A 23,079-nucleotide genomic window follows, 5' to 3' on the forward strand; every position below is an offset into this window, starting at 1 on the left:
ATATAAGGGACGTTAAAGGGTATCTAATCCAACACCTTCCTTTTAAAAAATATGAAACTGAGTTTCAAAGAAATAAAGTAAATAGCTCAAGGTCTTAATGGTAAAGCCATAATCCAAACTTTATTCCTTTTGAATTCAATAAAAATCTTTTTTTTCTTAATCTAGTATGATATATTACTTCTCACTGAAGCAATGTGTAGAAAAAAAATACATCACAATCTCCTAAAGAAATGTCAAAAGATGAATTTCACCCTTGTTATTTTAGATTATAATTCATATTTATAATATTATTATTCTTTTATTTTAAATTGTGTTTCATCATGTTATTTGTTTGAAACCAGGTCATTCAGATCCCTTTCATGCTGTCCAAATACCTAGCCATTTTACTCATGGTAAATAGTGTGTGGTGCTAATGGGAGAGTTATATTGCTTCAGAATTTTCACAAGAGGAAATCCCTAGATTAGCACCTTCTTTCCAAAGACTACCTGGGCCCTAGCAGAACTTGAGCGTCATCTACCTTGTAGACTTCCTGCAAGAATATGGAAGGACAAGGACAAGGACAAGGACACATTTTTATTCATCAACCTCATGGTTGGCCAATTAAGGAAGGATAAAGACACATGACAGGTCTCATTCTTAATGCGGAGGAAAAAGTATTGAGGTCAGTTGTTGTTTTCATCATTAGCATTTATTGTTGTGCTAGCCTAGATTTTTTTCCCCTAATCTTGATATCTGCAATATAGGTTTTAATGATATTCAATTAAGAAGAATAGAAAATAAAATTCTGAGCTAGTCTGTGGAGCTTTGCTGTTGCTGTCAAAATGTCTGCTGGAAATGCCAAGATTGGATACCCAGCCCCCAATTTCAAAGCTACCACTGTTATGCCTGATCGGCAGTTCAAAGACATCAGCCTTTCCGACTACAAAGGGAAATACATTGTGTTGTTTTTCTACCCCTTGGACTTCCCCTTCGTGGGCCCTACGGAGATTATTGCTTTCAGTGATCAAGCTGAAGAATTGAAGAAAATCAACTGCTAAGTGATTGGTGCTTCAGTGGATTCGCACTTCTGTCACCTTGCCTGGGTCAATATGGTCAAGAAGAATGGTGGACTGGGAGCTGTGAACATCCCATTGTTGTCTGACCCCAAATGCACCATTGCTCAAGATTATGGCAGATGAGGGAATTTCATTCAGGGATCTCTTCATCATTGATGAGAAGGGGATCTTTTGCCAGATCACCATCAATGACCTTCCCATGGGCCCCTCTGTAGATGAAACTCTTCATCTTGTCCAGGCCTTCCAGTTCACAGACAAGTATGGCAAAGTGTGCCCTGCTGACTGGAAATGGGGGAGTGACACCATCAAGCCTGATGTTCAGGGGAGTAGGGAATACTTAGCCAAGCAGAAGTGAGCTGCTCTCCACAGCCATGGATGGTCCTCTTCCTCCACTCCCCTCCTCCCCATGGGGCCTACAGATTTGCTAACTACTGTCTGCAGGAAAATGTGCTTGATCTTCCCCAACTTTTCAACTGGAAGGGCTTTGTAGCAGGAGCCCAGGCAGTGTGGGGTAGCTGGGCATGCCCTCTGCTCTTGGGGCCTGACCCATCCAGATCATTCCTCCCTCTCTCAGGGCAGCAGCCCACCGGCTGAGCCTGCCAACTCTATTTCTCACTCTTAATGACCAAGTGCTGTATTAACATTGTACCATAGTCACCTCTTTGGGCTCAAGCCCATCTTATGTTTTGTAGCTCTATTAAACTTGTCCTAAGAAAACAAAACATAACAAAATCAAAAGAAAAAAAGAAAATAAACTTCTGAAGGGAAGTCATCTCTGAAATTTCTTGGAAATTCCCCTCAGAGAAAAAAAGAGGAAAAGCAGTATTCCTTCTAATGGCTTGTTCATTGCCCGGGGGGGGGGGGGAGGGATAAACAAACTGAGGACAGATTCTCCATAGACTTGTTCCCAAGGGTGCTAGAGATGAATGACATATCTTCTGCATAATTCCCAGATATAGTTCCAAACAAAGTATGATGAATTGTTATTTTCTCCCCTTCTATCTACTAAGAGCTTCATTATGAAAAAGAGGAGAATGTTCTCCTGTATTATTCTTTGAGAATTATTATAGTTTTTTATGTTTCATCATTGTGGATTCTACCCTTAAAATTGGTATTATCCAAATTTCCATTTATTTTTTTTTTGTTTTTTGTTTGTTTTGCTTTATTTTATTTTTAAATCATGGAACTATTTTTTTTTACCAAGTTCATTGCTCCCAGCATCTCTGTTCTAAGAAATGAATCATAGACAAGTATCGACCTTTTGGTGAGTAGCTTCATGTAGATATCACCCCTCTCCTTCCAATATCAGTGCTGTGAGAATAGACAAGAGAAATACCATTGCAATTTAAGTCCGTTCAATGGTAGCTAAAAGGAGCTTCCAGGGATAAGGAGAGTGAGTGACAATATTCCACATCTATTTTGTCATAAATCAAGTCAATAATTCAATAAATATTTTTTAAGTACCTTCTATGTGCGAAGTACTATACTAAGTCATGGGGATACTATTATTATCATTATTGTTCAGCGAACCATAAGTTAAGGTAAGAGATTACTTTGTATTATAAATAACTTGAAAGGGGAAACTAAATACAGAGGTATAGGGCACAAACTATAGAGTCAATGGAGGAAGAATTTTACGGTCCTTGAAGGAAGAAAAAGTCTTAAAGAAGTCAAGTTGCAAGATTAAGTGCAAAGATAGCCCATGTTTGCTGTGGGGTATTGCTACCTCCAACCTTGATGCCATTTGTTTTTCCTAACTGGCTCACAATTCTATTGTCAAATGGAGAGTTAGGGATTGTAATTAGTATTTTTTATCTACCTACTAGCAAAAAAAACAGAGTAAAACTTCTTCATGGCAGAAATTTTTGTTCATTTTTTCCCCTAAGGTATGTCATTAAGAGCTGTGCTCTCCTATATGAGCTATTTTCATAATAATTATAAATATATTATTTATAAATTATAAATATTATTTATACATTAGAAATTATACTTATAACTATAAATTGTAATTTAGATTTACAATAACATTGGAAAGAGATGAATTGGAAGAGATCTTATTACAATATAAGATGTCAGAGTTGAAAGAAACCTTATGAAAGAGATCACAAAATGATGGAGCTGGATATTAGTATGTAAATTTTGAGGAGAAAGGTACTTTTTAGAAAGAAGGGATATGAGCTCTGTAACAGTCTATAAAATATAGAATGCATGGCATAATATGTGGAAATGTCAAGGAAGCTGGCATATAAAGTCTCATATCTGAAAAGTAGTAGAGAAGATAAAATGATAAATTTGGAAAAGACCAGAGAACATAGAATAAAAATTATCAAAGCAGAATGGAATTCTAGAAAAGATATATTAAAATGGAGATCTTGCAAGGATTTCAGGCTAAATAATATAAAATGTTGATTGGATAAAGATTCCAAATTGTGTAGTTCAATAATATCCATATTCCTTTTGAGTACTTTTGGAGGTAGAAATGGGCAGCAAGAGATTATATGTTCCCTTGAGCCTTGTTTCATTGTAATGCTGAATGTATTGACCATTAAACTCCTTGGGTTCCTCCATTTGTAACTCCCTCATTTTATTTTCAAACTATTTTCCCCCACCTTTTTGATCATCTTCACTTTATTAGACCTACTTTGCATTCCATTCATTCTTATGTAGAACATATTATTGAGGCATATAATACAAAATCGTGGAGCTTTTGACTAGTATGTGTGTCTTTTAAATTCATCTCCCATTTTTTTTTAGGATTGGCTAATAGACAAGGATGTTGTCATTGCTTCTTATATAAAGTATTACCATGACCTCTGAACTTATCTATTTTCCTTCAGTTTAAATGTATTTCCCAACCAATAATTCACATGAGCACATGAAGAATCTTTTTTTATAAATATTATTTTATTTGAATTTTTTTTAACCTTAGACTTCCTAAAATTTTCTCTCTTACATTGAAAGAGAAAGTCTTTACAGCATAGAATGGGGAAAGGGGGAAGAAAAAGAAAAAGAGACAGAGACAAAGAGACAGAGAGAGAGAGAATGAGAATATGCAGAGTCTTATGCCCATGGTCCCTTTCCTCTGCAAAGAAGTAGAGAATCTGACTTCCCATATTGTACTTGTTGTTGGTGGTGGTGGTGTTGCTGCTGTTGTTGTTGTGTGTGTGTTTAAGGCAAAACAGTTATTTTAATTTTGAATCAGTAAATTTCTATCATGTGTTCTTGTTTCCATTTTCCTTGACAACTCTAAGCTTAAATTTCTCTTTGTCCTAAACTCTTATAGCACAACTATTCCTGATGCATTTTTAACATTCCAAACCCTAAATCTAGAACTGATTTATGTTTATCTCTAAATGTTTAATCCTTTCATCTACAAGGTCTACTTCTTCTAAGAAGCCATCTTTGCTCTTCTTCCATCTTATTAGTCCCCCCTCAAATGAAAGGAATCTATTTTTTTCTCAAATGTCTCTTAGCACTTTTTTTCAAATCCTGTCTTTTTTACTTTGCACACTTAATTATATCATACTAAATTACATGTGTGTGACTTTCATTCTCTTTAAGTTTGAGATTTGTGAACATATATTTTACTGCTGGGCATTTGTGCATCCATATTATTTCAGACAACATTCTACATATATGTATTTTAATGGTCTAATAATGTTGAATGAATGATGAAACTGAGGAAATTCTCCTTTTTCCTCTCCCTTTCTTAAACTACACTGTAAATAACAACTAATAACAATGATAACAATAACCAGTATTTCTGTAGAACCTACTATGTGCCAGGTAGTTTACTAACGTCTTTATAAAAATTATCTTATTTGATACTGACAGCAACCTTGTGAGGTAGCTGTTGCTATTATCCATCTTTTACAGATGATTCAGATATACTTCCTAAAAGTAGTTTTTCAACCATCCTGAAATGGGTCCTAACTTGTTACAATTAAAGATTAATTTAAACCTTCCTTTTCATACTCCTAACATTACTTTTAAATATGTTTAAATATGTATTACAATCAGATATTCACATCTAGTTGCTATACATTAAGCATTAAAGGGAACAAATATAGAATCCTAAGAGCATTTAGTTCCTAGGACCTTAAGCTATGAAGGGGAGGGATAATAAGGCACCCAAACTGTTAGAGAAGGTATACAGGGAGGGGTTCAATTTATCAAAATCAGATATTTCAGTCAAATATAAAATATTTTTCTATCTCCCTATAAAATTATGTATATTTAATCAATCTATATATCTGTATTATATATATATATATATGGATAGATAGACAGAGAGAGAGAGAGAGAGATAGATAGATAGATAGATAGATAGATAGATAGATAGATAGATAGATAGATAGATAGATAGATAGATAGATAGAGGGAAAGACATATAGAGAATAAATATGATGGATAAATAGATCTATAGATATAACAAATCAAGAGACAGACAGACAGAGAAAGAATTTATATACTGAAGATATAACATTGAGAGTAATCACAGTGCCTTAAAATAAATTAATTGAAATGCAAAGAAGTTCATAAGCAAGGCAGCAAGGATATCCAGTGAGAAGTTTGTATAGAAATGCACAAAGTGTAGTTTACTAGTGGGAAACTAGTAAAAAGGCAAAAAAAAAAAAAAAACCATTGTACCTAACAAGTCTCATGGAGAACAGGTGGAAAGAACATAAAATATGAAATCTTTCTTGAATGGTAATGCTTTCTCAAAACAAAGAGCCTGGGTAAAATGTACAGGTAGAATGCAATATTCAGAAGATATTTTCATGTAGAATAGATGGTGAAATGATTGGAGGAGTAGAAATGTGGGGGTAAATTTGGGTCAGAACAAGGGATTCAGAAAGAGAACCGCTATTATTAGACAGGTAGACTACAAAAAAAGCTTTGATAAAATTAAGAGACAGAAAAATTTTGGAAAGTGGGAAATAAAACAAACAAACAAACAAAAAACATTCATTAAATGCTCATTATGTTCCAGGAAAGCTGCTAAGCTATTTACAGATTTTATCTCATTTGATCTTCCAAACAACTATGGGAGGTAGGTGCTATTTTTATTATAACTTTACAGTTGTGGAAACCAAGTCTAAAAGAAGTTAAGTATCTTGGCCAGGGTTTTATAGCTAGTACTTGTCTAAGGCGAAATGTCACCTCCAGCCCAGCACTTTATCCACTGTGTCACCTACTTGCCTCTAGGTGGCAACGATCATCATCCTAAAAGTAAGGGTTGGTACAATATTAATGTTGGGATTCAGTTATTTAGAAGTCTGTTGGGTATTACCATCAACAGACAGAGCAATGCAGTCCTCTCTATAATAATACAATATAATGTACTGAGAGCTTGCTTGAGTTGTGCACCCAGTGAGACATCGTGGATGGTTTCATATTATCTGAAAAGGACTTCTCTTTTCTAGTACCCTAAGTTTGTATATAATTTTACTATAATATTCTATTTATAGTGTAATCATATTATACAATAAGTAGAACAATTTTATCTCAATATGTTTTATTAATAAAATAGCGTAGTATATATAATATATAGTTATATATAGTTGCAGTTTTATATATTTTGGGATGGACACAAATTATTTTAAGGGATTTATCACTAGAGAGATTTACATGTATAACTTTTCCTCTAATTCAACTGAAATGAAAATATGCTGAAGACAATGAAGTTAGTAAATATTTAAAGACTGCAAAGTCATTTAATAGATGAATTGATATAGGAGAATATTTGAAAATTCAACAAATAGCCCTTATCAATTAAATGCATGTGTCAAGTGCTAGCACAGATGAAAGATGAAACAAAACTTATTTTCAAATAGCTTATTTTTCCTCACAGGAGTTGAAATATGCATGTATTATATATATGATATATAAATTCATACTTACATATATATATATATGTAACTGTATTAAATATATTTTAAACATACAAATTTCTTTTGGGGCCAAACAATCATAGCTGGAAGGAGAATATCATGAATGGATTCATATAAGAATCCTGAGATTCAAAAAAATTTCAGATTCTAAAATATGTACTATAGGAGAGAGCACTTTCAGAAAATCATTCCAGATTTTGGAAATAATTGGAGAGAAAAATGATATCAAGTGTCATGTGAAGAAGAAAAAAGTGGGCAATTTACTTCAACAGTGAAATGCATAATGAGGGATGATGTATGAACATGGAAAGGTAGATCAAAATTGGGTTGTAGAAGTCTTTAGAAGAAAAAAGGAATCCCTGGAGAGTGACATGGTTATACCTCTATTTCAGGAAAAAGCATATGATTGCTACAGAAGACAGATTCTTGCTAAAATGAAATACAAGAATCATTGGACAGAAATTATAATGAGGAATATGTAGGCTTAGAATTGATTGAAACTCTATACTAAAATAGAATTGTCCCAATAGAATGGTGAATGGAGTTGCCGTAAAAAATTCCTTTTCATTAAAGGTCTTCAAATAAAATTAGTAGCCAATTGGCAAGTATTTTAGATAGGGCATATTTTTCCATTATGAGTTGGAATGATAAAATCATTAAAATTTCTTTCAGTTCTGAAATGTTTTAATTCTGTGGCTCTGATATTCTTTCCAATAGGATCCATGGTACCGGCTGAGCAAAATCAGAGTGATGTGGTCATCTTCATCCTTTTAGGATTCTCTGATTATCCAAAGCTACAGGTCCCCCTCTTTCTATTGTTCCTCACCATCTATGTGATTACTGTCTTAGGAAACCTGGGTATGATTGTGATCATCAGGATCAACCCCAAACTCCACACCCCTATGTACTTTTTCCTTAGTCACTTATCCTTTGTGGATTTCAGTTACTCCACTATAATTACACCCAAGCTCTTAGACATCTTGGTTGTGGAAGACAGAAGCATTTCTTTTGAAGGCTGCATCACACAGTTTTCTTTTGCTGCTACTTGCTTGGTGATGGAGACCTTCCTGCTGGCAGTGATGGCTTATGACCGGTTTGTGGCCATTTGTAATCCTCTATTGTATACAGTTATCATGTCCCAGAAACGGTGTGCCCTTCTGATTGCTGGGTCATATGTATGGGGAACAATTTCTTCCCTCATATTCACCTACACTCTCCTCATCTTGTCATTTCATGGGACCAACATCATTAATAATTTTCTCTGCGAGTATTCTGCCATCTTTTCTGCCTCCTTCTCTGATAAGCATGTTACAGAAATAATTCTATTTATCCTTGCTAATTTTAATACATTTTTCACCCTTATTATTGTGCTCACATCCTATCTTTTTATTTTTGTCACTGTCTTGAAAATGAAGTCAGCCAGTGGGAGGCATAAAGCCTTTTCCACCTGTGCCTCCCACCTGACAGCTGTAACGATCTTCTATGGGACTATTCTCTTCCTTTACTGTGTGCCCAGTTCAAAAAACTCTTGGCTTTTAATCAGATTGGGCACTGTTTTTTGTACAGTTGTGATCCCTATGCTTAATCCCCTAATATATAGTCTAAGGAACAAAGATGTGAAAGAAACCATCAGGAAAATGATTGGAGACTAAAATACTGCATATCTAAAATGATTCTATTGATGATACATCTTCTATCTGAATGCCATAATATTTCATTAGTGAATTCATTACTACACAGTAACTTCTAATTTATGTGGGAGTAATTACTATACCCATCTGTATTTGGGCCCTGAACTTATAAGCAATTGAATAACAGATAAGCAAATTGAGACGATCACTGGGGAGGTAAATGTACTCACATACACACAAATTAGCTCACAATTAACTCCATAGGCTAAATATTGCCCAATGACCTTACACAAATATCTTAAATTGTGGATAAATTAAAAATACTATTTTTAAAGATTACATATATTTTCTCTTTCACCAACCTTCTTATAACTCTGTATATCATGAGGAAGAAAGGAATTATAAGGATGAACTGTAAAGGTGAGGAAAAGGGTTTTGTAGCTGAGGCTACTTAGAAAAAAAAAACCCTTGGGAACGAGGTTGTTGGAAGATTTTTCCAGTCATCCAAGACTATATCAAAGCAGTAGGCTAACATAATGAATAGTAAGACCAATATTAGATGGCTGGGGTTCAGTAGAGCCTAAAATAATAACTGGAACATGGTAAGTGGTTAATTGAAATTTGTTGATTAGTAATGAGACATAGAGGATGAGATTCTTCTTCATCTCTCTTTTTACTTGATTAAGTCCATTTAAGGTACTCAGTTCTATTTCAATTAAAGGAATTATATTCTCTTTTTTTTAAATTAATTTCTACTTTGTTCTTACATCTAGGCCAAATATATTTATTATTAGTATTAGTGCTTTACTTGAGGCTCTTGAGTTTGATTTATATATTTATATACATAGAAGTATTTAGATTGATAACTCTTTAGGGCATCTAACATTTAACCCTCTGAATTTTGTTTTATGAATTATACATTTACATAAATATACATATATATATATATATATATATCTGAGGAGTCAAAACTTTCACCAAACTGCTAAAGTAGTACATGAAGAAAAAGTGGCCAATAACCCATTGTCTAGTGGGTGGAGTCAAGATGGCAGAGTAGAAACAGGACTTCCATGGGGCTCTGACTCCCACCTCCTCCAATTCATGTAAAAGGTGACTCTGAACAAACTTTGGAGCTACAGAACCCAAAAAATGACACAGAGAAGCCAACCTCCCACTGAGGACAGCCCAGGAGGCTGTCAGCAAGTGGCCATTGCAGCGCTCTGGAAGCTGACCCCAGCCCAGCTCCAGACAAAGATTTTAGCCCCAGGGCTGGCCTGACCAACCACCAGCTGGAAGGACTTCAGATCACCAGCAGCTGGGGCGATTTCAAGAATTATCAACCCATAGATGCTAAGGACAAAGTGAGAGGTCAGTTCAGTGTGACTTTGAGACCTGGGAATTCGGGAGTGTGGTCAGCCTTTGCCCCCTGGAGGGAGAAGCGGCTGAGGTGCAAGCAGCTGTGCAGCCACTGCCACTTGGCTGCTTCAGAGCTCCTGGCCTGCAGATTGTAGGGGGACCAAGCAACCAGTTTGATGGATAATCCTTTGTGCTTTAACCTGCTTGGATCTGGATTGCGGTCTAGGGTGGAGGTCCTGGGGTGTGTAACCAGTTTTCCAGAGCATGTGGAGGCTTCAGAGAGGGCACCCAACTAATAACTCCAGCACCTGAGAAAACCCCAGTGATTGGAACAAAACTCCCCCCCTCTGGTAGCAGAGTTCTACTGTGGCAAAAAGCTCAAAAATCAAGTAAATGAGGGGCAATATGAAACAAGGGAAGGAAGGCATGCACAATAATCCAACTATGGATTCCATTTTGGTGGACAAAAAGGATCAAAGCATGGAAGAGGAGGAAGACAATGAAGTCAGAAGTCCTGAGCCATAAGCTTCCAAGAAAGCAAAAAACTGCTTACAGGCCATAGAGGAGCACATGAAGGATTTTGAAAACCAAATAGGAGAAGTGGAGGAAAAATTGGGAAGAGAAATGAGAATGATGCAAGAAAATAATAAAATAAGAATCAACAACTTTACTGAAGAAAATAACACCTTAAAAATAGACTAACTCAAATGGCAAAAGAGGCTCAAAAATGCAATGAGGAGAAAAATGTCTTAAAAGGCAAATTTTCAACATGTAAAAAGAATCTGAAAAGCTCACTGAAGAAAATCATTCCTTCAGAATTAGATTGGAGCTAATGGAAGTTAGTGACTTTATGAGAAGTCAAGACACTATTAAACAGATCCAAACAAATGAAAAAATAGAAGGCAATGTGAAATATCTCACTGAATAAAACACTGGCCTGGAAAATAGATAAAGGGGAGATAATTTAAAAATTATTGGACTACCTGAAAGCCATGATCAAAAAAAAAAAAAAGAACCTAGAAATCATACTCCAAGAAATTCTCAAGGAAAATTGCCCTGATGTTTTACAACCAGAGGACAAAATAGAGGTTGAAAGAATCCACCAATCACCTCCTGAAAAAGGTCCCCAAAAGAAAATTCTGAGGAATATTATAGCCAAGTTCTGGAGTTCCCAGATCAGGGAGAAAATATTATAAGCAGCCAGGAAGAAACAATTTTAATATTGTGGAAACACATTCAAGATAATACAGGATCTGGCAGCTTCTATACTGAGGAATCCAAGGGTTTGGAATGTGATATTCCAGAGGTCAAAGGAGCTGGGATTACAACCAAGAATCACCTACCCAGCAAAACTGAGTATCATGTTTCAGGGGAAAATATTCTCATTCAATGGAATAGAATTCCATTGAATAGAATTCAAGCTTTGTTGATGAAAAAACCAGAGTTGAATAGAAAACTTGACATTCAGATACAAGAAGCAAGGGAAGCATGAGAAGGTAAACAGGGAAAAGAAATCATAAGGAACTTATCAAAGTTGAACTACTCATATTCCTAATTGGAAAAACAAGTGTAACTTATGAAACTTTTTTCAGTATGAGAATAGTTAAAGGGAATAGAAATGTAATATATACATGTATGTGTACATACATATATATGTCTATGTAGGAGGCTATATGGGTGTATGAATACATATATGAGTATGTGTATATATGTATACAGGTACAGATGCTACAGGACCAATTCAATAGGAAGGGATGATACTTCAAAGGTGAAATTAAGTGGTGAGGGAAGAATACAATGAGAGGAGATGGGGAGAGATATAATGGGGTAAATTATCTCATACAGAAGACACAAGGGAAAATGGTTACAATGGGGAGGAAGAACAGGAAGGCAAAAGGGAATGGGTCAACCTTACTCTCGTTGAATTTGGCTTAGGGAGGTAAAGACACATATACTAAATAGGGTATCTTGCCCTACAGGAGAGTAGGGGGAAGGGGTTCAGAGGAGGGATGATGGAAGGCAAGGCAGGCTGGGGGGAGGGAAAGTGGAAGCACCCACTTTTGAAAAGCAACAGATTCAAAGTAGAGAATAGAACAAGAGGGGGTTGGGATGAGATGGAGGTAAATATAATCATTCTTTCACATTATTTCCATTATGGAAATATTTTGCATAGCTACACATGTATAACCTATATTGAATTGCTTATCTTCCCAATAAGTTTGGGTGACAAGGGAAGTAGTGATTGAATATGAAATTCAAAGTTTAAAATCAAATGTTCAAAAAATACATATTATTATTATTTTACATGTAACCTGGAAATAAGATATACAGATATACAGGCACTGCAGCATAGATATTGACCATGACCTATTGACAATTTGGAGGGGGATGGGGGAAGATATAGGAGAGAGAAGATTGGGGGAGGGTTGTTCAGTGGGATCACAGTTTTGGGGTGGTGGTTAGGAGAAAATGGGGAGACAATTTGTAACTCAAAGTCTTTTGGAAAAAAATGATGTAAACTAAAAAAGATAAAAAAATAAACTACAAACAAAAACAAAAAAGAACTTTCCTCTATCTATAAAGCCTTGTGTTACATACAAATGAGGAAAATGAAATCCAGAGAGCTTAAATAATTTTCCAATGGACACTCAGGTATTCTTACCCAAATGTGTCATGTTGATCCCTATTTTTTTACAGAGTCTATTCTAAGACACAAATGAAATTAGGGTGTGTGTGTCCATTGTTTAATTTCTTTCAACTGGTTGATATTCAATGCATGGGAGTTCAGTTCAAAAGTGAATGGTGCTAGGCTGGGTCGTTCAGAACTGAATCAATTTTGGATTTGGGGTTACAGGTTTATAAGCCTTTTGCTATTTCTCGCCATCATTTTATCTCCTGGACAGAGGAAATACCTGTTCTAGCAGAACTTCCACCATACCCAATCTTGATCTATCTTGTCTTAAGGATCTAACTCCATCCTAGCCGACAGATTAAATCAATTCAGGCATGGGTCTGATTTGACCAGGACAAGAACATTTGATACAATCTCATCATCAATAATGTCTTTTTGAACAACCTTAGAGAAGAATGGGACTGGGAGCTCTGATTCTCCACAACACAGATCATGAAGAGAAATATTTTTTTTACAAAAGCTAGAATTCAAAACTAATTCTCCTGGGACCCAATCAAAACATATTTTCTCCAAATGGCTCTTATATCTGCAATAATTGTTGCAAGGGTAAATGTTTTATAAACTGGAAAAAAATCTGCCAAAAAGTGGGACAATTTTAATTAAAATTGTGTTTGATCATTTGATTTGACCCCAAATAAGCTGTTGTGCTCCTATTGATACTTCACATATATCCACCTTTTTCATTCTAGTTAATGGGTAGCAGACTTGCCAAGGAATTCTCTCCAGAGGAGAAGCAGCTGCAAGACCTTTGGGAAAAATTCCTGCTAAGCACTTTCCTGGAAAATAAATGTTCTATTGGTCCTAAGCATTTTATTATATAATTCTGTTGAGATTTCTTTTCTATAATAGTCTGGTCCTTGGCATCATTCAGCCAGGGAAGTGAGGCTTTACCCTGAGATTTTTCTTGTAAATGTATTAAATAATGGAATAATTTTACTCCTCAGTCCCAACGTTGACTAAATAATGCAGGGGTACACAAGGAAGTACCCATACTAAGGGGGGTGGGAGTGTTGGGTTCAATGATTATATCAGTGTCTACTTTTGCATAATCCTTGGAATTTTCTAAACTGATACTTTCAAATGTGCTTACAGATAGAATGAATTCCTTCTCTCTTGTACTTAATAACTAATGATCTAATTAGGACCAAAGTTTTTCCCGTTTTCTACTATCTCATCCAGATATCAAGCAGTGTGGGAAACCTTGGACTAAGACTTTTCCAGGGTAAACTTTAATCAAATAAAATACAGAAATTCTAAGTTTAGGTTAATGGGTGAATTCCTGCTCATTTTGTTTACTCTTACAGATCTGGGAAAATATGGATTCAACCTTTTGTCAGATTAGTAATACAGAAATTGATTTCTCTGAATAAGATTTGGGTGCCCTGTGTCATGTACCCCAAGATCCTCATTAGAATATAGCCTACCCCTCATTTTCATCCTGTCATTACTTGTTAACCAATCACAATCAACTGCCATGCTAGCATTATTAATATAATTTTAATTACCCAGATACTATGTCTCCTGAACCTATTAAACATCATGATATTAGCAAGATCATAAGACAAATGTAAAATAAGCTTCTAAGGAGAAGCTATGACTGGTATTGCAAAAATGTCCAACTCAGAGAAGATGACAGAGGAGATACAAAGTTCCCTTTAATGCTCATATGGTTGCCCATAGGGAGAAAGAAAAAAAACAAACCTCATACATCAACCTCTAGGGCCTGGTTCTCAAGAGTCTTAGAGGCAGATGTTAGATCTCTCACTTAATTCCCAGGATCAGTCTTCTTACACTCTATAAGGGTTTATATCTTTGCTTTGTTCTACTCATGGGATGCCATGGAGAGAATTTTATTCTCCTATCCCTCCAGTGAAAATTACTAGAGTTTTGATCTTGCCAGGTTGTATATAATCACTGATCCTCCGAGCTGGTCACTTATATGTTTCTAAGGGTAATTCAAAATCATAGAAACATTTTTTTTAACCAGGACAATTAGTTAACTGAATATCTGAACTAAGAAACAATCAATATATAAGTTCCCACCTTCTGGTGAGTAGACATACTTGGGCATTGCTACTTCTCCTATATCTTTGCCAGGGACTATTCAGTGGAGACATCCCTCTGCAATTCAAGTAAATTGAAGAAATATTTATCATATGTAAGTACATTTTATTTGAAATAGTTTTAAGGAAAGGGAATGGAAGATTCATTAAAACTCTATATGTAAAAAATATGTTTCTGTCTTTATCTATAAATACATATACATGTGTGATCTATCAGATAGAAAATATTAAATAATAGTTCCTAAAATAAAACATGAGGTGTTTAGTAAGAGCTAACATTTATATATTACCTACTGTGTCTCAGGCATAGTATTAAATGATTTTTCAATATGATCTAAGTTGACCCTTACAACAATCCTAAGAGGGAGGTGCTATTATTTTCCCAATTCTTTAGAAGGGGAAACTGAACACCTAGAGGTTAAATGAATTGCTCAAGGTCACAAAGCTCATAAGTGTGTGACACTGGATTTGTACTCAGTGAAATGAGTCATCCTGACTCCAAGTCCAGGACTCCAAAAGGATTGTGGGGAGGATACAATCTTAATACAGAATGTCAACTTTTACAGAGTGTATTAAGAGGCAGACAGTCTACCAAACCATAACCTGGATACAAAAATCAGTCAAATTCATACCTATTGATTACCAGTTGAAGTAACTAAAGATGTTTGTCATAGAGAAGTAGATATAATGTGGGGAGGCCAGGATGATTTGAGGCCACATTGAGATAGTCAATCAATTAATAAATATTCATTCACCAACTACTGTCAGTCAAATACTATGCAAGGTGTCCTTCATATACAAATATGAGAACATGAAAAATAAAGACAAGCTTTTCTTCAAGGAGTTTTTCTTCTATTACGAGAGACATCCAAGTATATCATTACAAGGGAAAAAAGAGCTACAAAATAAGTGTATTTTAGTCATGGGGCAGAGTATATAAAAAGATTTAGAGAAATTCCCCCTTTCAAGGATAGTAAGAAAGCAAGTTTAATTGGACCATATTGTGCATTAAGAGGAACATTGTCTATAAAGATAGAAATTTATGTTATAGTCTGATTAGAAACATTTTTTAATATCAAAAGAGGAAGTTGGAATTAGTGTTCAAATACAATGGAATCTTTGGAGATTTGGGAGACAAAAATTCAGATGTATCCTTTAGGAAAATTATAGGGCAGCTATGGGAGAGACATTAGTTCCAGAAAAGAATACAAGAAGGGATAAGAAAAATTCAAAGAGGAAAATGTGAGCTTAATATATATATTGGGGATTCATCCCATTTAAGTTATTCAAGATAAATGGGGGAATTTCCAGAAAAAACAAACAAATAAGAATTCCCCTTCTGCCTTGAAAACCTTCAAATACAGGTGTGGTGATTAACTCTCATCTTTGACGCCTGGTTTACTTCAAATCCCTGATATAAACCCACATTCTACAAGAAGTCTCTATCAATCCCAATCAATTCTAGTGTCTTTGGTGATTATTTTTTAAAATCAAATTTAGTGTAGGTATAGCTTATCAAGACATACTTGTTTACATGCTCTATCTCACTTTAGATTGGAGTTTCCTGAGGGCAGGGATTGTCTTTTGGCTTTCTTTGAGTCCTAAGAACACAAGGCATCACCTAGCATATGGTAAGTATTTACTAATTGTTTATTGGATTGACTGATATTATAGTGATATTATCTTTTCAATTTGGGGTTGGACTATATATTCATTGAGATCTCTTACAGCTGGACTAAAATGCTGGTATTCTGTGATTTTCTCCAGTTAGGAACCATGGGGAATGCTGACGGAAATGAAAGTGATATCATCTTCATCCTTTTAGGATTCTCTGATTACCCAGACCTCCAGATCCCCTTATTCCTGGTATTCCTGGTGATATACATGATTACTGTAGTAGGAAACTTGGTCATGATTGTGATTATAAGAATTAACCCTAAATTACATACCCCCATGTACCTTTTCCTTAGTCACTTGTCCTTTTTAGATTTCTGTTACTCTACTATAGTTACACCCAAATTATTACACATTTTGGTTGTGGAAGATAAAACCATCTCCTTTGCTCCCTGTATCACACAATATTCTTTTGCTGTCATCTGTGTGGTCACAGAGGCATTCTTATTAGCAATGATGGCCTATGATCGTTTTGTGGCAATTTGCAATCCCTTGCTATATATAGTCATCATGTCCCAGAAACACTGTACCCTGATGCTTACAGCAGTGTATACATGGGGCATAATTTCTTCTAGCATATTCATCTATTCTCTCCTTATAAGGTCATTTTCTGGGATCAACATCATTAATAACTTTCTCTGTGAGTATTCTGCTATTGTTTCTGTCTCCACTTCTGATAATCATGTTATGGAGACAATCTTCTTTATCCTTGCTAATTTTAATGCATTTTCCACCCTCACTATTGTCCTCACATCCTATCTCTTTATTTTTGTTACTATCTTGAAGATGCATTCAGCTAGTGGGCGATATAAAGCCTTCTCTACTTGTGCCTCCCATCTAACAGGTGTTACCATTTTCTTTGGAGTCCTCTTCTTCCTCTACTGTGTGCCTAGTTCCAAAAACTCATGGCTTTTAGTAAGAGTAAACACTGTGTTTTATACAATTGTGATCCCCATGCTGAACCCCTTAATATACAGTTTAAGAAATAAAGATGTGAAAGAAACTATCAGGAATTTAATGTCACTGTCAATTAGGTGGTGCAGTGGATAAAATGGTGGCCCTGGAGTCAGAAATCTCTTAGTCTGAATCTGAATTCAGGCATGTACTAACTGTGTCATACTGGATAAGTCACCAAATACTCTTTACATTAGTTTCCTCATCTGCAAAATGATCTGGAAAAGGAAATAGCATATTATTCCAGTATCTTTGCCAAGAAAACCCTAAAGGCAATCACAAAGACTTGAGCATAACTAATCAACAAAACAACAGAAACAACATAGTTTCACTCTAAAATCACTGGAACTTATGATTCATCTTGTGGTTGTCATAATCTAACAGGATTATTTGGGATATTTACTTAATATATTCATTTCTTAATAGTAATGTGATATGTTTCTAGTATCCAAAATTTGGATACTATAGGCATGTGTGATAAATCGATATGTCCACATCTAAATGAAGAAGAAACAATATGTAACATGAAATCAATTACCTAAAGAAAAAAAAAAGAACAAATAAATATCTCAACAAAACGAAACTTCTTGTACATAACTTAAGATAAACTTGGCCTCATACCAAAGTAAATCTTCTAAAATTTAGCAGTAAAAGTAATCTACTCAAACTAAGAAGAGCTAAAAACAAAGAAAACTATAGATCTATTTCTGTCATCAATATATATGCAAAATGTTTTAATAAAATACTAGCAAAGATATTACAACAACATTTCACAAGAATCATATTATCTGACTACACAGGATTTATACAAGAATGCAGTATTGGCTCAGTCTTAGTAACAAAACCAACAAATCGTATGATTATCTGAATAAATGATGAAAAAAGCTGTAGACAAAATATAGCAACTATTCCTACTAAAAACACTAGAAAATAGGAATAAAAGGAGCTTTCCTCAAAATGATAAGTAGTAGTACTTATCAGCAAGGATTATCTATACTGGTGATAAGCTGAATGCCTTCCCAATATGATCAAGGGTGAAGAAAGGATACCAATTATCACCACAATTATTCAGTATTACATAGAAATGGTATCTATAGCAATAATAAAATAAAATAAATTGAATTAATCAGAATAGACAATGAGGAAACAAAACTATCACTTTTCACAGATGATGTGGTGGTATATATAGAGAATCAAATAAAAATATGAAAAAGATTAAGAACTTTAGCAAAAGTTAAAGGATATAAAATAAACTAATATAAATTATAAGCATTTCTATACATTGCCAAAAAAATATCCAGCAGTAAGATATACAAAGTGAAATTCCATTTAAAATAATTGTAGACAATATAAAATACTTGGGAGTCTTCCTTCCAGGAAAAACCCAGGAAATATAGGAACACAATTATAAAACACATTTGACACAAATAAAGTCATACATAAAAAATTGGAAAAATGTCATTTGCTCATGGATAAGGTGATCCAATAGAGTAATAATGACAATTCTGTCTTTACTAATTTATTTATTCAGAGCCATACTAATTAAACTACCAAAAATTATTTCATAGAGATAGAAAAGATAACAATGCAATTCAGCTATGAGACCAAAAGGTCGAGAATACAGAAGGAATTAATGAGAACAACGTGAAGTAATGTGCCCTAGCCATACCAGATTTCAAACTAAAAAGTTGTCATCATAAAACCTATTTGGTAATGACTTAGAAATAAAGAGTGGTGGATTAGTGAAATAAATTAGGTACACAAGAAACAGTAGTATATACCCATTGCTCAATAAACTTTGGAGCACTAGGAATTAGTATTTTTATAGGTGATTTTGGCCAGTCACTATTAAGATGAATGGAATATAAGCTTCCAATTCCCATAGTCCTTAGGTTGCAGTGACAACATAAATTCCAATAGATCATCTTAATGTCATTTCCACTGATAAAATCATATCAGTTACTGATGTTGAATCATTTGACAAGGCGAAGAGCTTCTTATCAAGAGCTTTCATTTCTAGGTCTTTAGTAGCTGTCATTGTGGCTCTCTCCTGAGCAGTTGTCAGACTGTATCTCTATGGGGATGGAGAACAAATATTCTATAGTAAGTCCTGTTGGCACAAGGCATGATGCTGGGTGTTCAGAGTTAATATTCAACAGTACCAGGATATTAATATTGGAGCAATGAACCCTAAGATTTCCCAGGCCCAGAATTATCAATGGGAGTTTCATTATCTGGTACCGATGTACTATGTCATGAATATAACAGAACAATCTCTTCAGCGTACTTTCTTTTTTTTCCATTTGTACAATTGTATTTTTAAAGACTTATTTTCTAGTCAATTTTTGTCCTTCCTTTTCCAAGTTCGCTCTCTCTTGCATACATGTCATTTCTGTTCCCAATTTTTCTTCTACCTCTCTCGTTTGACTTCTAAGATTTCTCTTGAGCTCTTCCCAGAAGGCTTTTTGGTTTTGAAACAAGTTCGTATTCCCCTTTGAGGTTTCAGATGTGGGTATACTGACAATGCTGTCTTCTTCTGAACCTGTGCCCTGATTTTCTCCATGCTGATAAGAATCTATTGTCATTGATAATCTCTGATTTTTACTCATGGATTTTGCCTATTTCCTGGTTTTTGAAGTGGTGCTATCCTATATAGAACACAGGGGCCACTGGCCCAAGCTTCTTGTGCTGGGATCTTGGTATCTGGTCTCTGGGTTTGTGTGCTGGGGCATCAGCGTCTGGCATCTGGAGGCTGTAAGAATCTGGCAGCTTCCCTGATTATGAGCTGGGGTCAGCAAGAGTGGGCTTTCTCAGGGTTAGGCTGGAGAGTCCGGCCTCTGGAGGATGCCTGATCACCCAGACTTCTTTACAGCACTGGAAGGTTTGGTTGCTGGAGGATGCCTGTCAGTCTGGAGCTATGCCTCCTGGACTTGTGTAGAAGCACCAGGAGGTTTTCTTGCTGGAGGGCACCTGCCCACTGGTGTAGTTGGTGGTTTTTGAGTTGGTGACTACCAGTTCCCCTGCTTGTGCTGATACAATCAGTGGGTCCTGATGTTGACGCTTGCCTGTTCCACCACCCTGGGGCTCAGGATCTCTCCCGGGTTTGCTGAGGAGGGACCTACTGCCTTCTTTCTGGGACAGCTCCAGTCCTGTACTGCTTCCTCTGCCTCAGAGTGAGAGGGGCCTTTCCGTTAACACGCCAGGCTTCCTGGGCTACAAAACTTATGCACCCCATCTTTCTGCTGGCTCAGTTGTTCTAGGGTTTTCTTCCTAGGGCAATATTTTCTGAGCTTTCTGCCTCTTGGAAGTCTGAATAGAATAATCTCACAACTTTTGTCATATGTTGCTCATTCTATGGAGTGAGGGGCAAGAGGAATGCATATTAGAGATTATCTCCCACCATGAATACACTCTGGACAAATGAAAAAGCTATTTTTTTCAATCAACTATTTTAACATCATCTGCATTCATGTTTGCAAAGGAAATTGTGGGCAACTCTAAAAGAAACTTTAGTGAATTATCCTTTGTGACATGAAGGAAACTCCATTCTATGAAGGGAAAATTTGAGAAATCAAGCTCCCTCTAATAACATGTCTCCCTTTGGCTCATGGAGAAAAATTAATTAGAGGGTCTTTAAACCATTTGTTTGAAAGTTCCTGGATGCAGATATGTTTCATACCCTTTTCCTCAGACTCAGCTTCTGAACACAAGAACATAAACTTTTTCTAAGTTTCTTGACAATCTGAATTTTGTCATGAAATGGAAAGGTTTCATAGATTATTATGAGCCATGGAAAAGCATTGTACCTTTGTATACTTATATATTGTATATTCCCAAGGCAATTTTATAAAACTGTATATTTATGGAACAGGGCATTTGGTAGGGGAAACAAAATCAATAAATTGCTGTTGGGGGTGACTAAGTTGTGCAGTGAGTAAAGCGCCGGCCCCGGAGTCAAGAGGACCCGAGTTCGATTCTGGCCTCAGACACTTAACACACACGCACACACACACACACACACACACACACACACACACACACACACAGACAACTAGCCGTGTAACCTTGGGCAAGTTACTTAACTTCAATTGCCCTCCAAAAAGCCAAAAATAAATAAATGAATGAATGAATTGATGTTTTTATTCTGAAAAAAAAAAGAATAGAAATACCCTGACATTTCTTTCAGGTACCCATGGATAAATATTACAGTGTTGATCCTAAAAGAGGACCCAAGGGGGAAGTGTATCCCTAAGTGTCCTGATTCTCTAAGGAGGTTTGAAAAGTCATTTTGATTGCTCTACAAGAATAAGAAAGTTTGAGATGGAAAGAAGTTCCATAATCATGGTATGTCTCCAAACTCCTCATTTTAAGGAGCAACAAACTGAAAAAAAAAAGTGAGCTTCTATGTTTTGTCCAAAGTCAAAGTAAGGATTTGTTAGAAACTGAGGGAAATTCAATTTCCCCAAATCTTGATGATGATGCAATCTTCCCTCCTATCATTAGATCTGGGTATATATTGACATGGAATACAGTATACAGTGCCAGGTATGATCACTATATCAACTTGCTTGTTGCACTTCTCTTTCTCACCCTGCATCCACCCCCTCTGTGTGTATGTGTGATTGCATATCTTTCCATGCTTTTTTGACCTTTCTCCTTTCCATGTACTTTGTGACCCAATGACACTGGTCTCTTTGCTGTTCTTTGAATAAGATAATTCACTCTTCTCTTAAGAGAAATTCACTAGCTATCACCTGTACCTGCATATTTTCCCTTTTCATCTCTACCTCCTAGGTTCCCTGATTTACTTCAAGTGCCACATAAAATTACATTATGTAAGATGACTTTCTGGAGTACCTTTAATGGTAATGCTTTCCTTTGCCAGTTATTTCCAATTTATTCAGTCTAAAGCTTCTTTGTACACTCCTTACATGTTTCTCCTTGAGTTCAGCATCTGTCTCTTGCTGTTCTGGGAATCCCTAGAGCCTAGCACCTGCCTGGGACATAGAGGATACCTAATAAATGCTTGCTGTGTGGTTTTGTTGTTGTTATTGCTTTTGTTGTTGTTGAGTTTGTGTATTTGTTCTTAATTGGTTTATAGAGGTTGATAAAAGAAGGTAATTTTCCAAGGAATTAAATAATGAAAAAAGAATGAAAATCTAATTTAAGTAAAATGAAAAAAGTACCATAAATTTCGTACCAAAAGGGATTTTAGAGGTCATCTAATCTAAACCCCTCATTGTACATTATATAAAAAATCACAAGATGTTATGAGGGCTGACCCATGTATATAACATGTGGCTTGAATGGAAGAAGACTAGATATCTCTAATCTCTTCTCCCCCCACTCTTCTGTAAGGGAGACTTTAATTCATGCCAGGAGAGGAAACAAAAGGTTGGGATCTGAGGCCATTACATTTTTTTTCAGAGAAACAGAATAGTTAGCTAGTATTTTATTTATCTGTTTCCTTTATTAGTCTAGGGTATGTTTCTTTTTCTAATTCAATTTAATTTCTGTTTACTATTTCATTATTGGGGGGAAGGTGCACTCATATCTTCATATGATAAAAGGCTTGACCCCTATCACAGTCTTTACCAGTTTCACAGTAAACATGTATAGCAATTAGCCAAGAAACTCATTCATACAATGTGACAAGAAAATTGAAAAGTAGATAAAGTATATGTAAGAGCATATATACTGGATAATACCAAGTGGAAGAACTCTCCCATAGGGAGTGAGGTAACTTAGTTCAACCAAAA

The 23,079-nt window shown here is 35.5% G+C and overlaps 2 protein-coding genes and 1 pseudogene across 2 annotated transcripts; all 3 read left to right on the plus strand.

Moving 5' to 3' along the window:
* Positions 1–794: 794 nt before the first annotated feature.
* LOC138163515 (peroxiredoxin-1-like) lies at positions 795–1,411 on the plus strand (annotated as a pseudogene).
* Positions 1,412–7,672: 6,261 nt separating this feature from the next.
* LOC138163516 (olfactory receptor 5D18-like) lies at positions 7,673–8,602 on the plus strand. The gene has a single exon (XM_069090973.1). It carries the CDS (start codon positions 7,673–7,675, stop codon positions 8,600–8,602), a length of 930 nt encoding a protein of 309 aa, XP_068947074.1.
* Positions 8,603–15,563: 6,961 nt separating this feature from the next.
* On the plus strand, positions 15,564–17,740 carry LOC138163518 (olfactory receptor 5D18-like). Its single transcript, XM_069090974.1, has one exon. The coding sequence runs from the start codon at positions 16,433–16,435 to the stop codon at positions 17,414–17,416; it is 984 nt and encodes a 327-aa protein (XP_068947075.1). The 5' UTR covers positions 15,564–16,432; the 3' UTR covers positions 17,417–17,740.
* The last annotated feature ends 5,339 nt before the right edge of the window (positions 17,741–23,079 follow it).

Source organism: Petaurus breviceps, unplaced genomic scaffold (assembly GCF_028583685.1).
Source record: "Petaurus breviceps papuanus isolate PSGF00001 unplaced genomic scaffold, PetGlider_PUasm1.0 188, whole genome shotgun sequence".
Taxonomy (NCBI): Eukaryota; Metazoa; Chordata; class Mammalia; order Diprotodontia; family Petauridae; genus Petaurus; species Petaurus breviceps.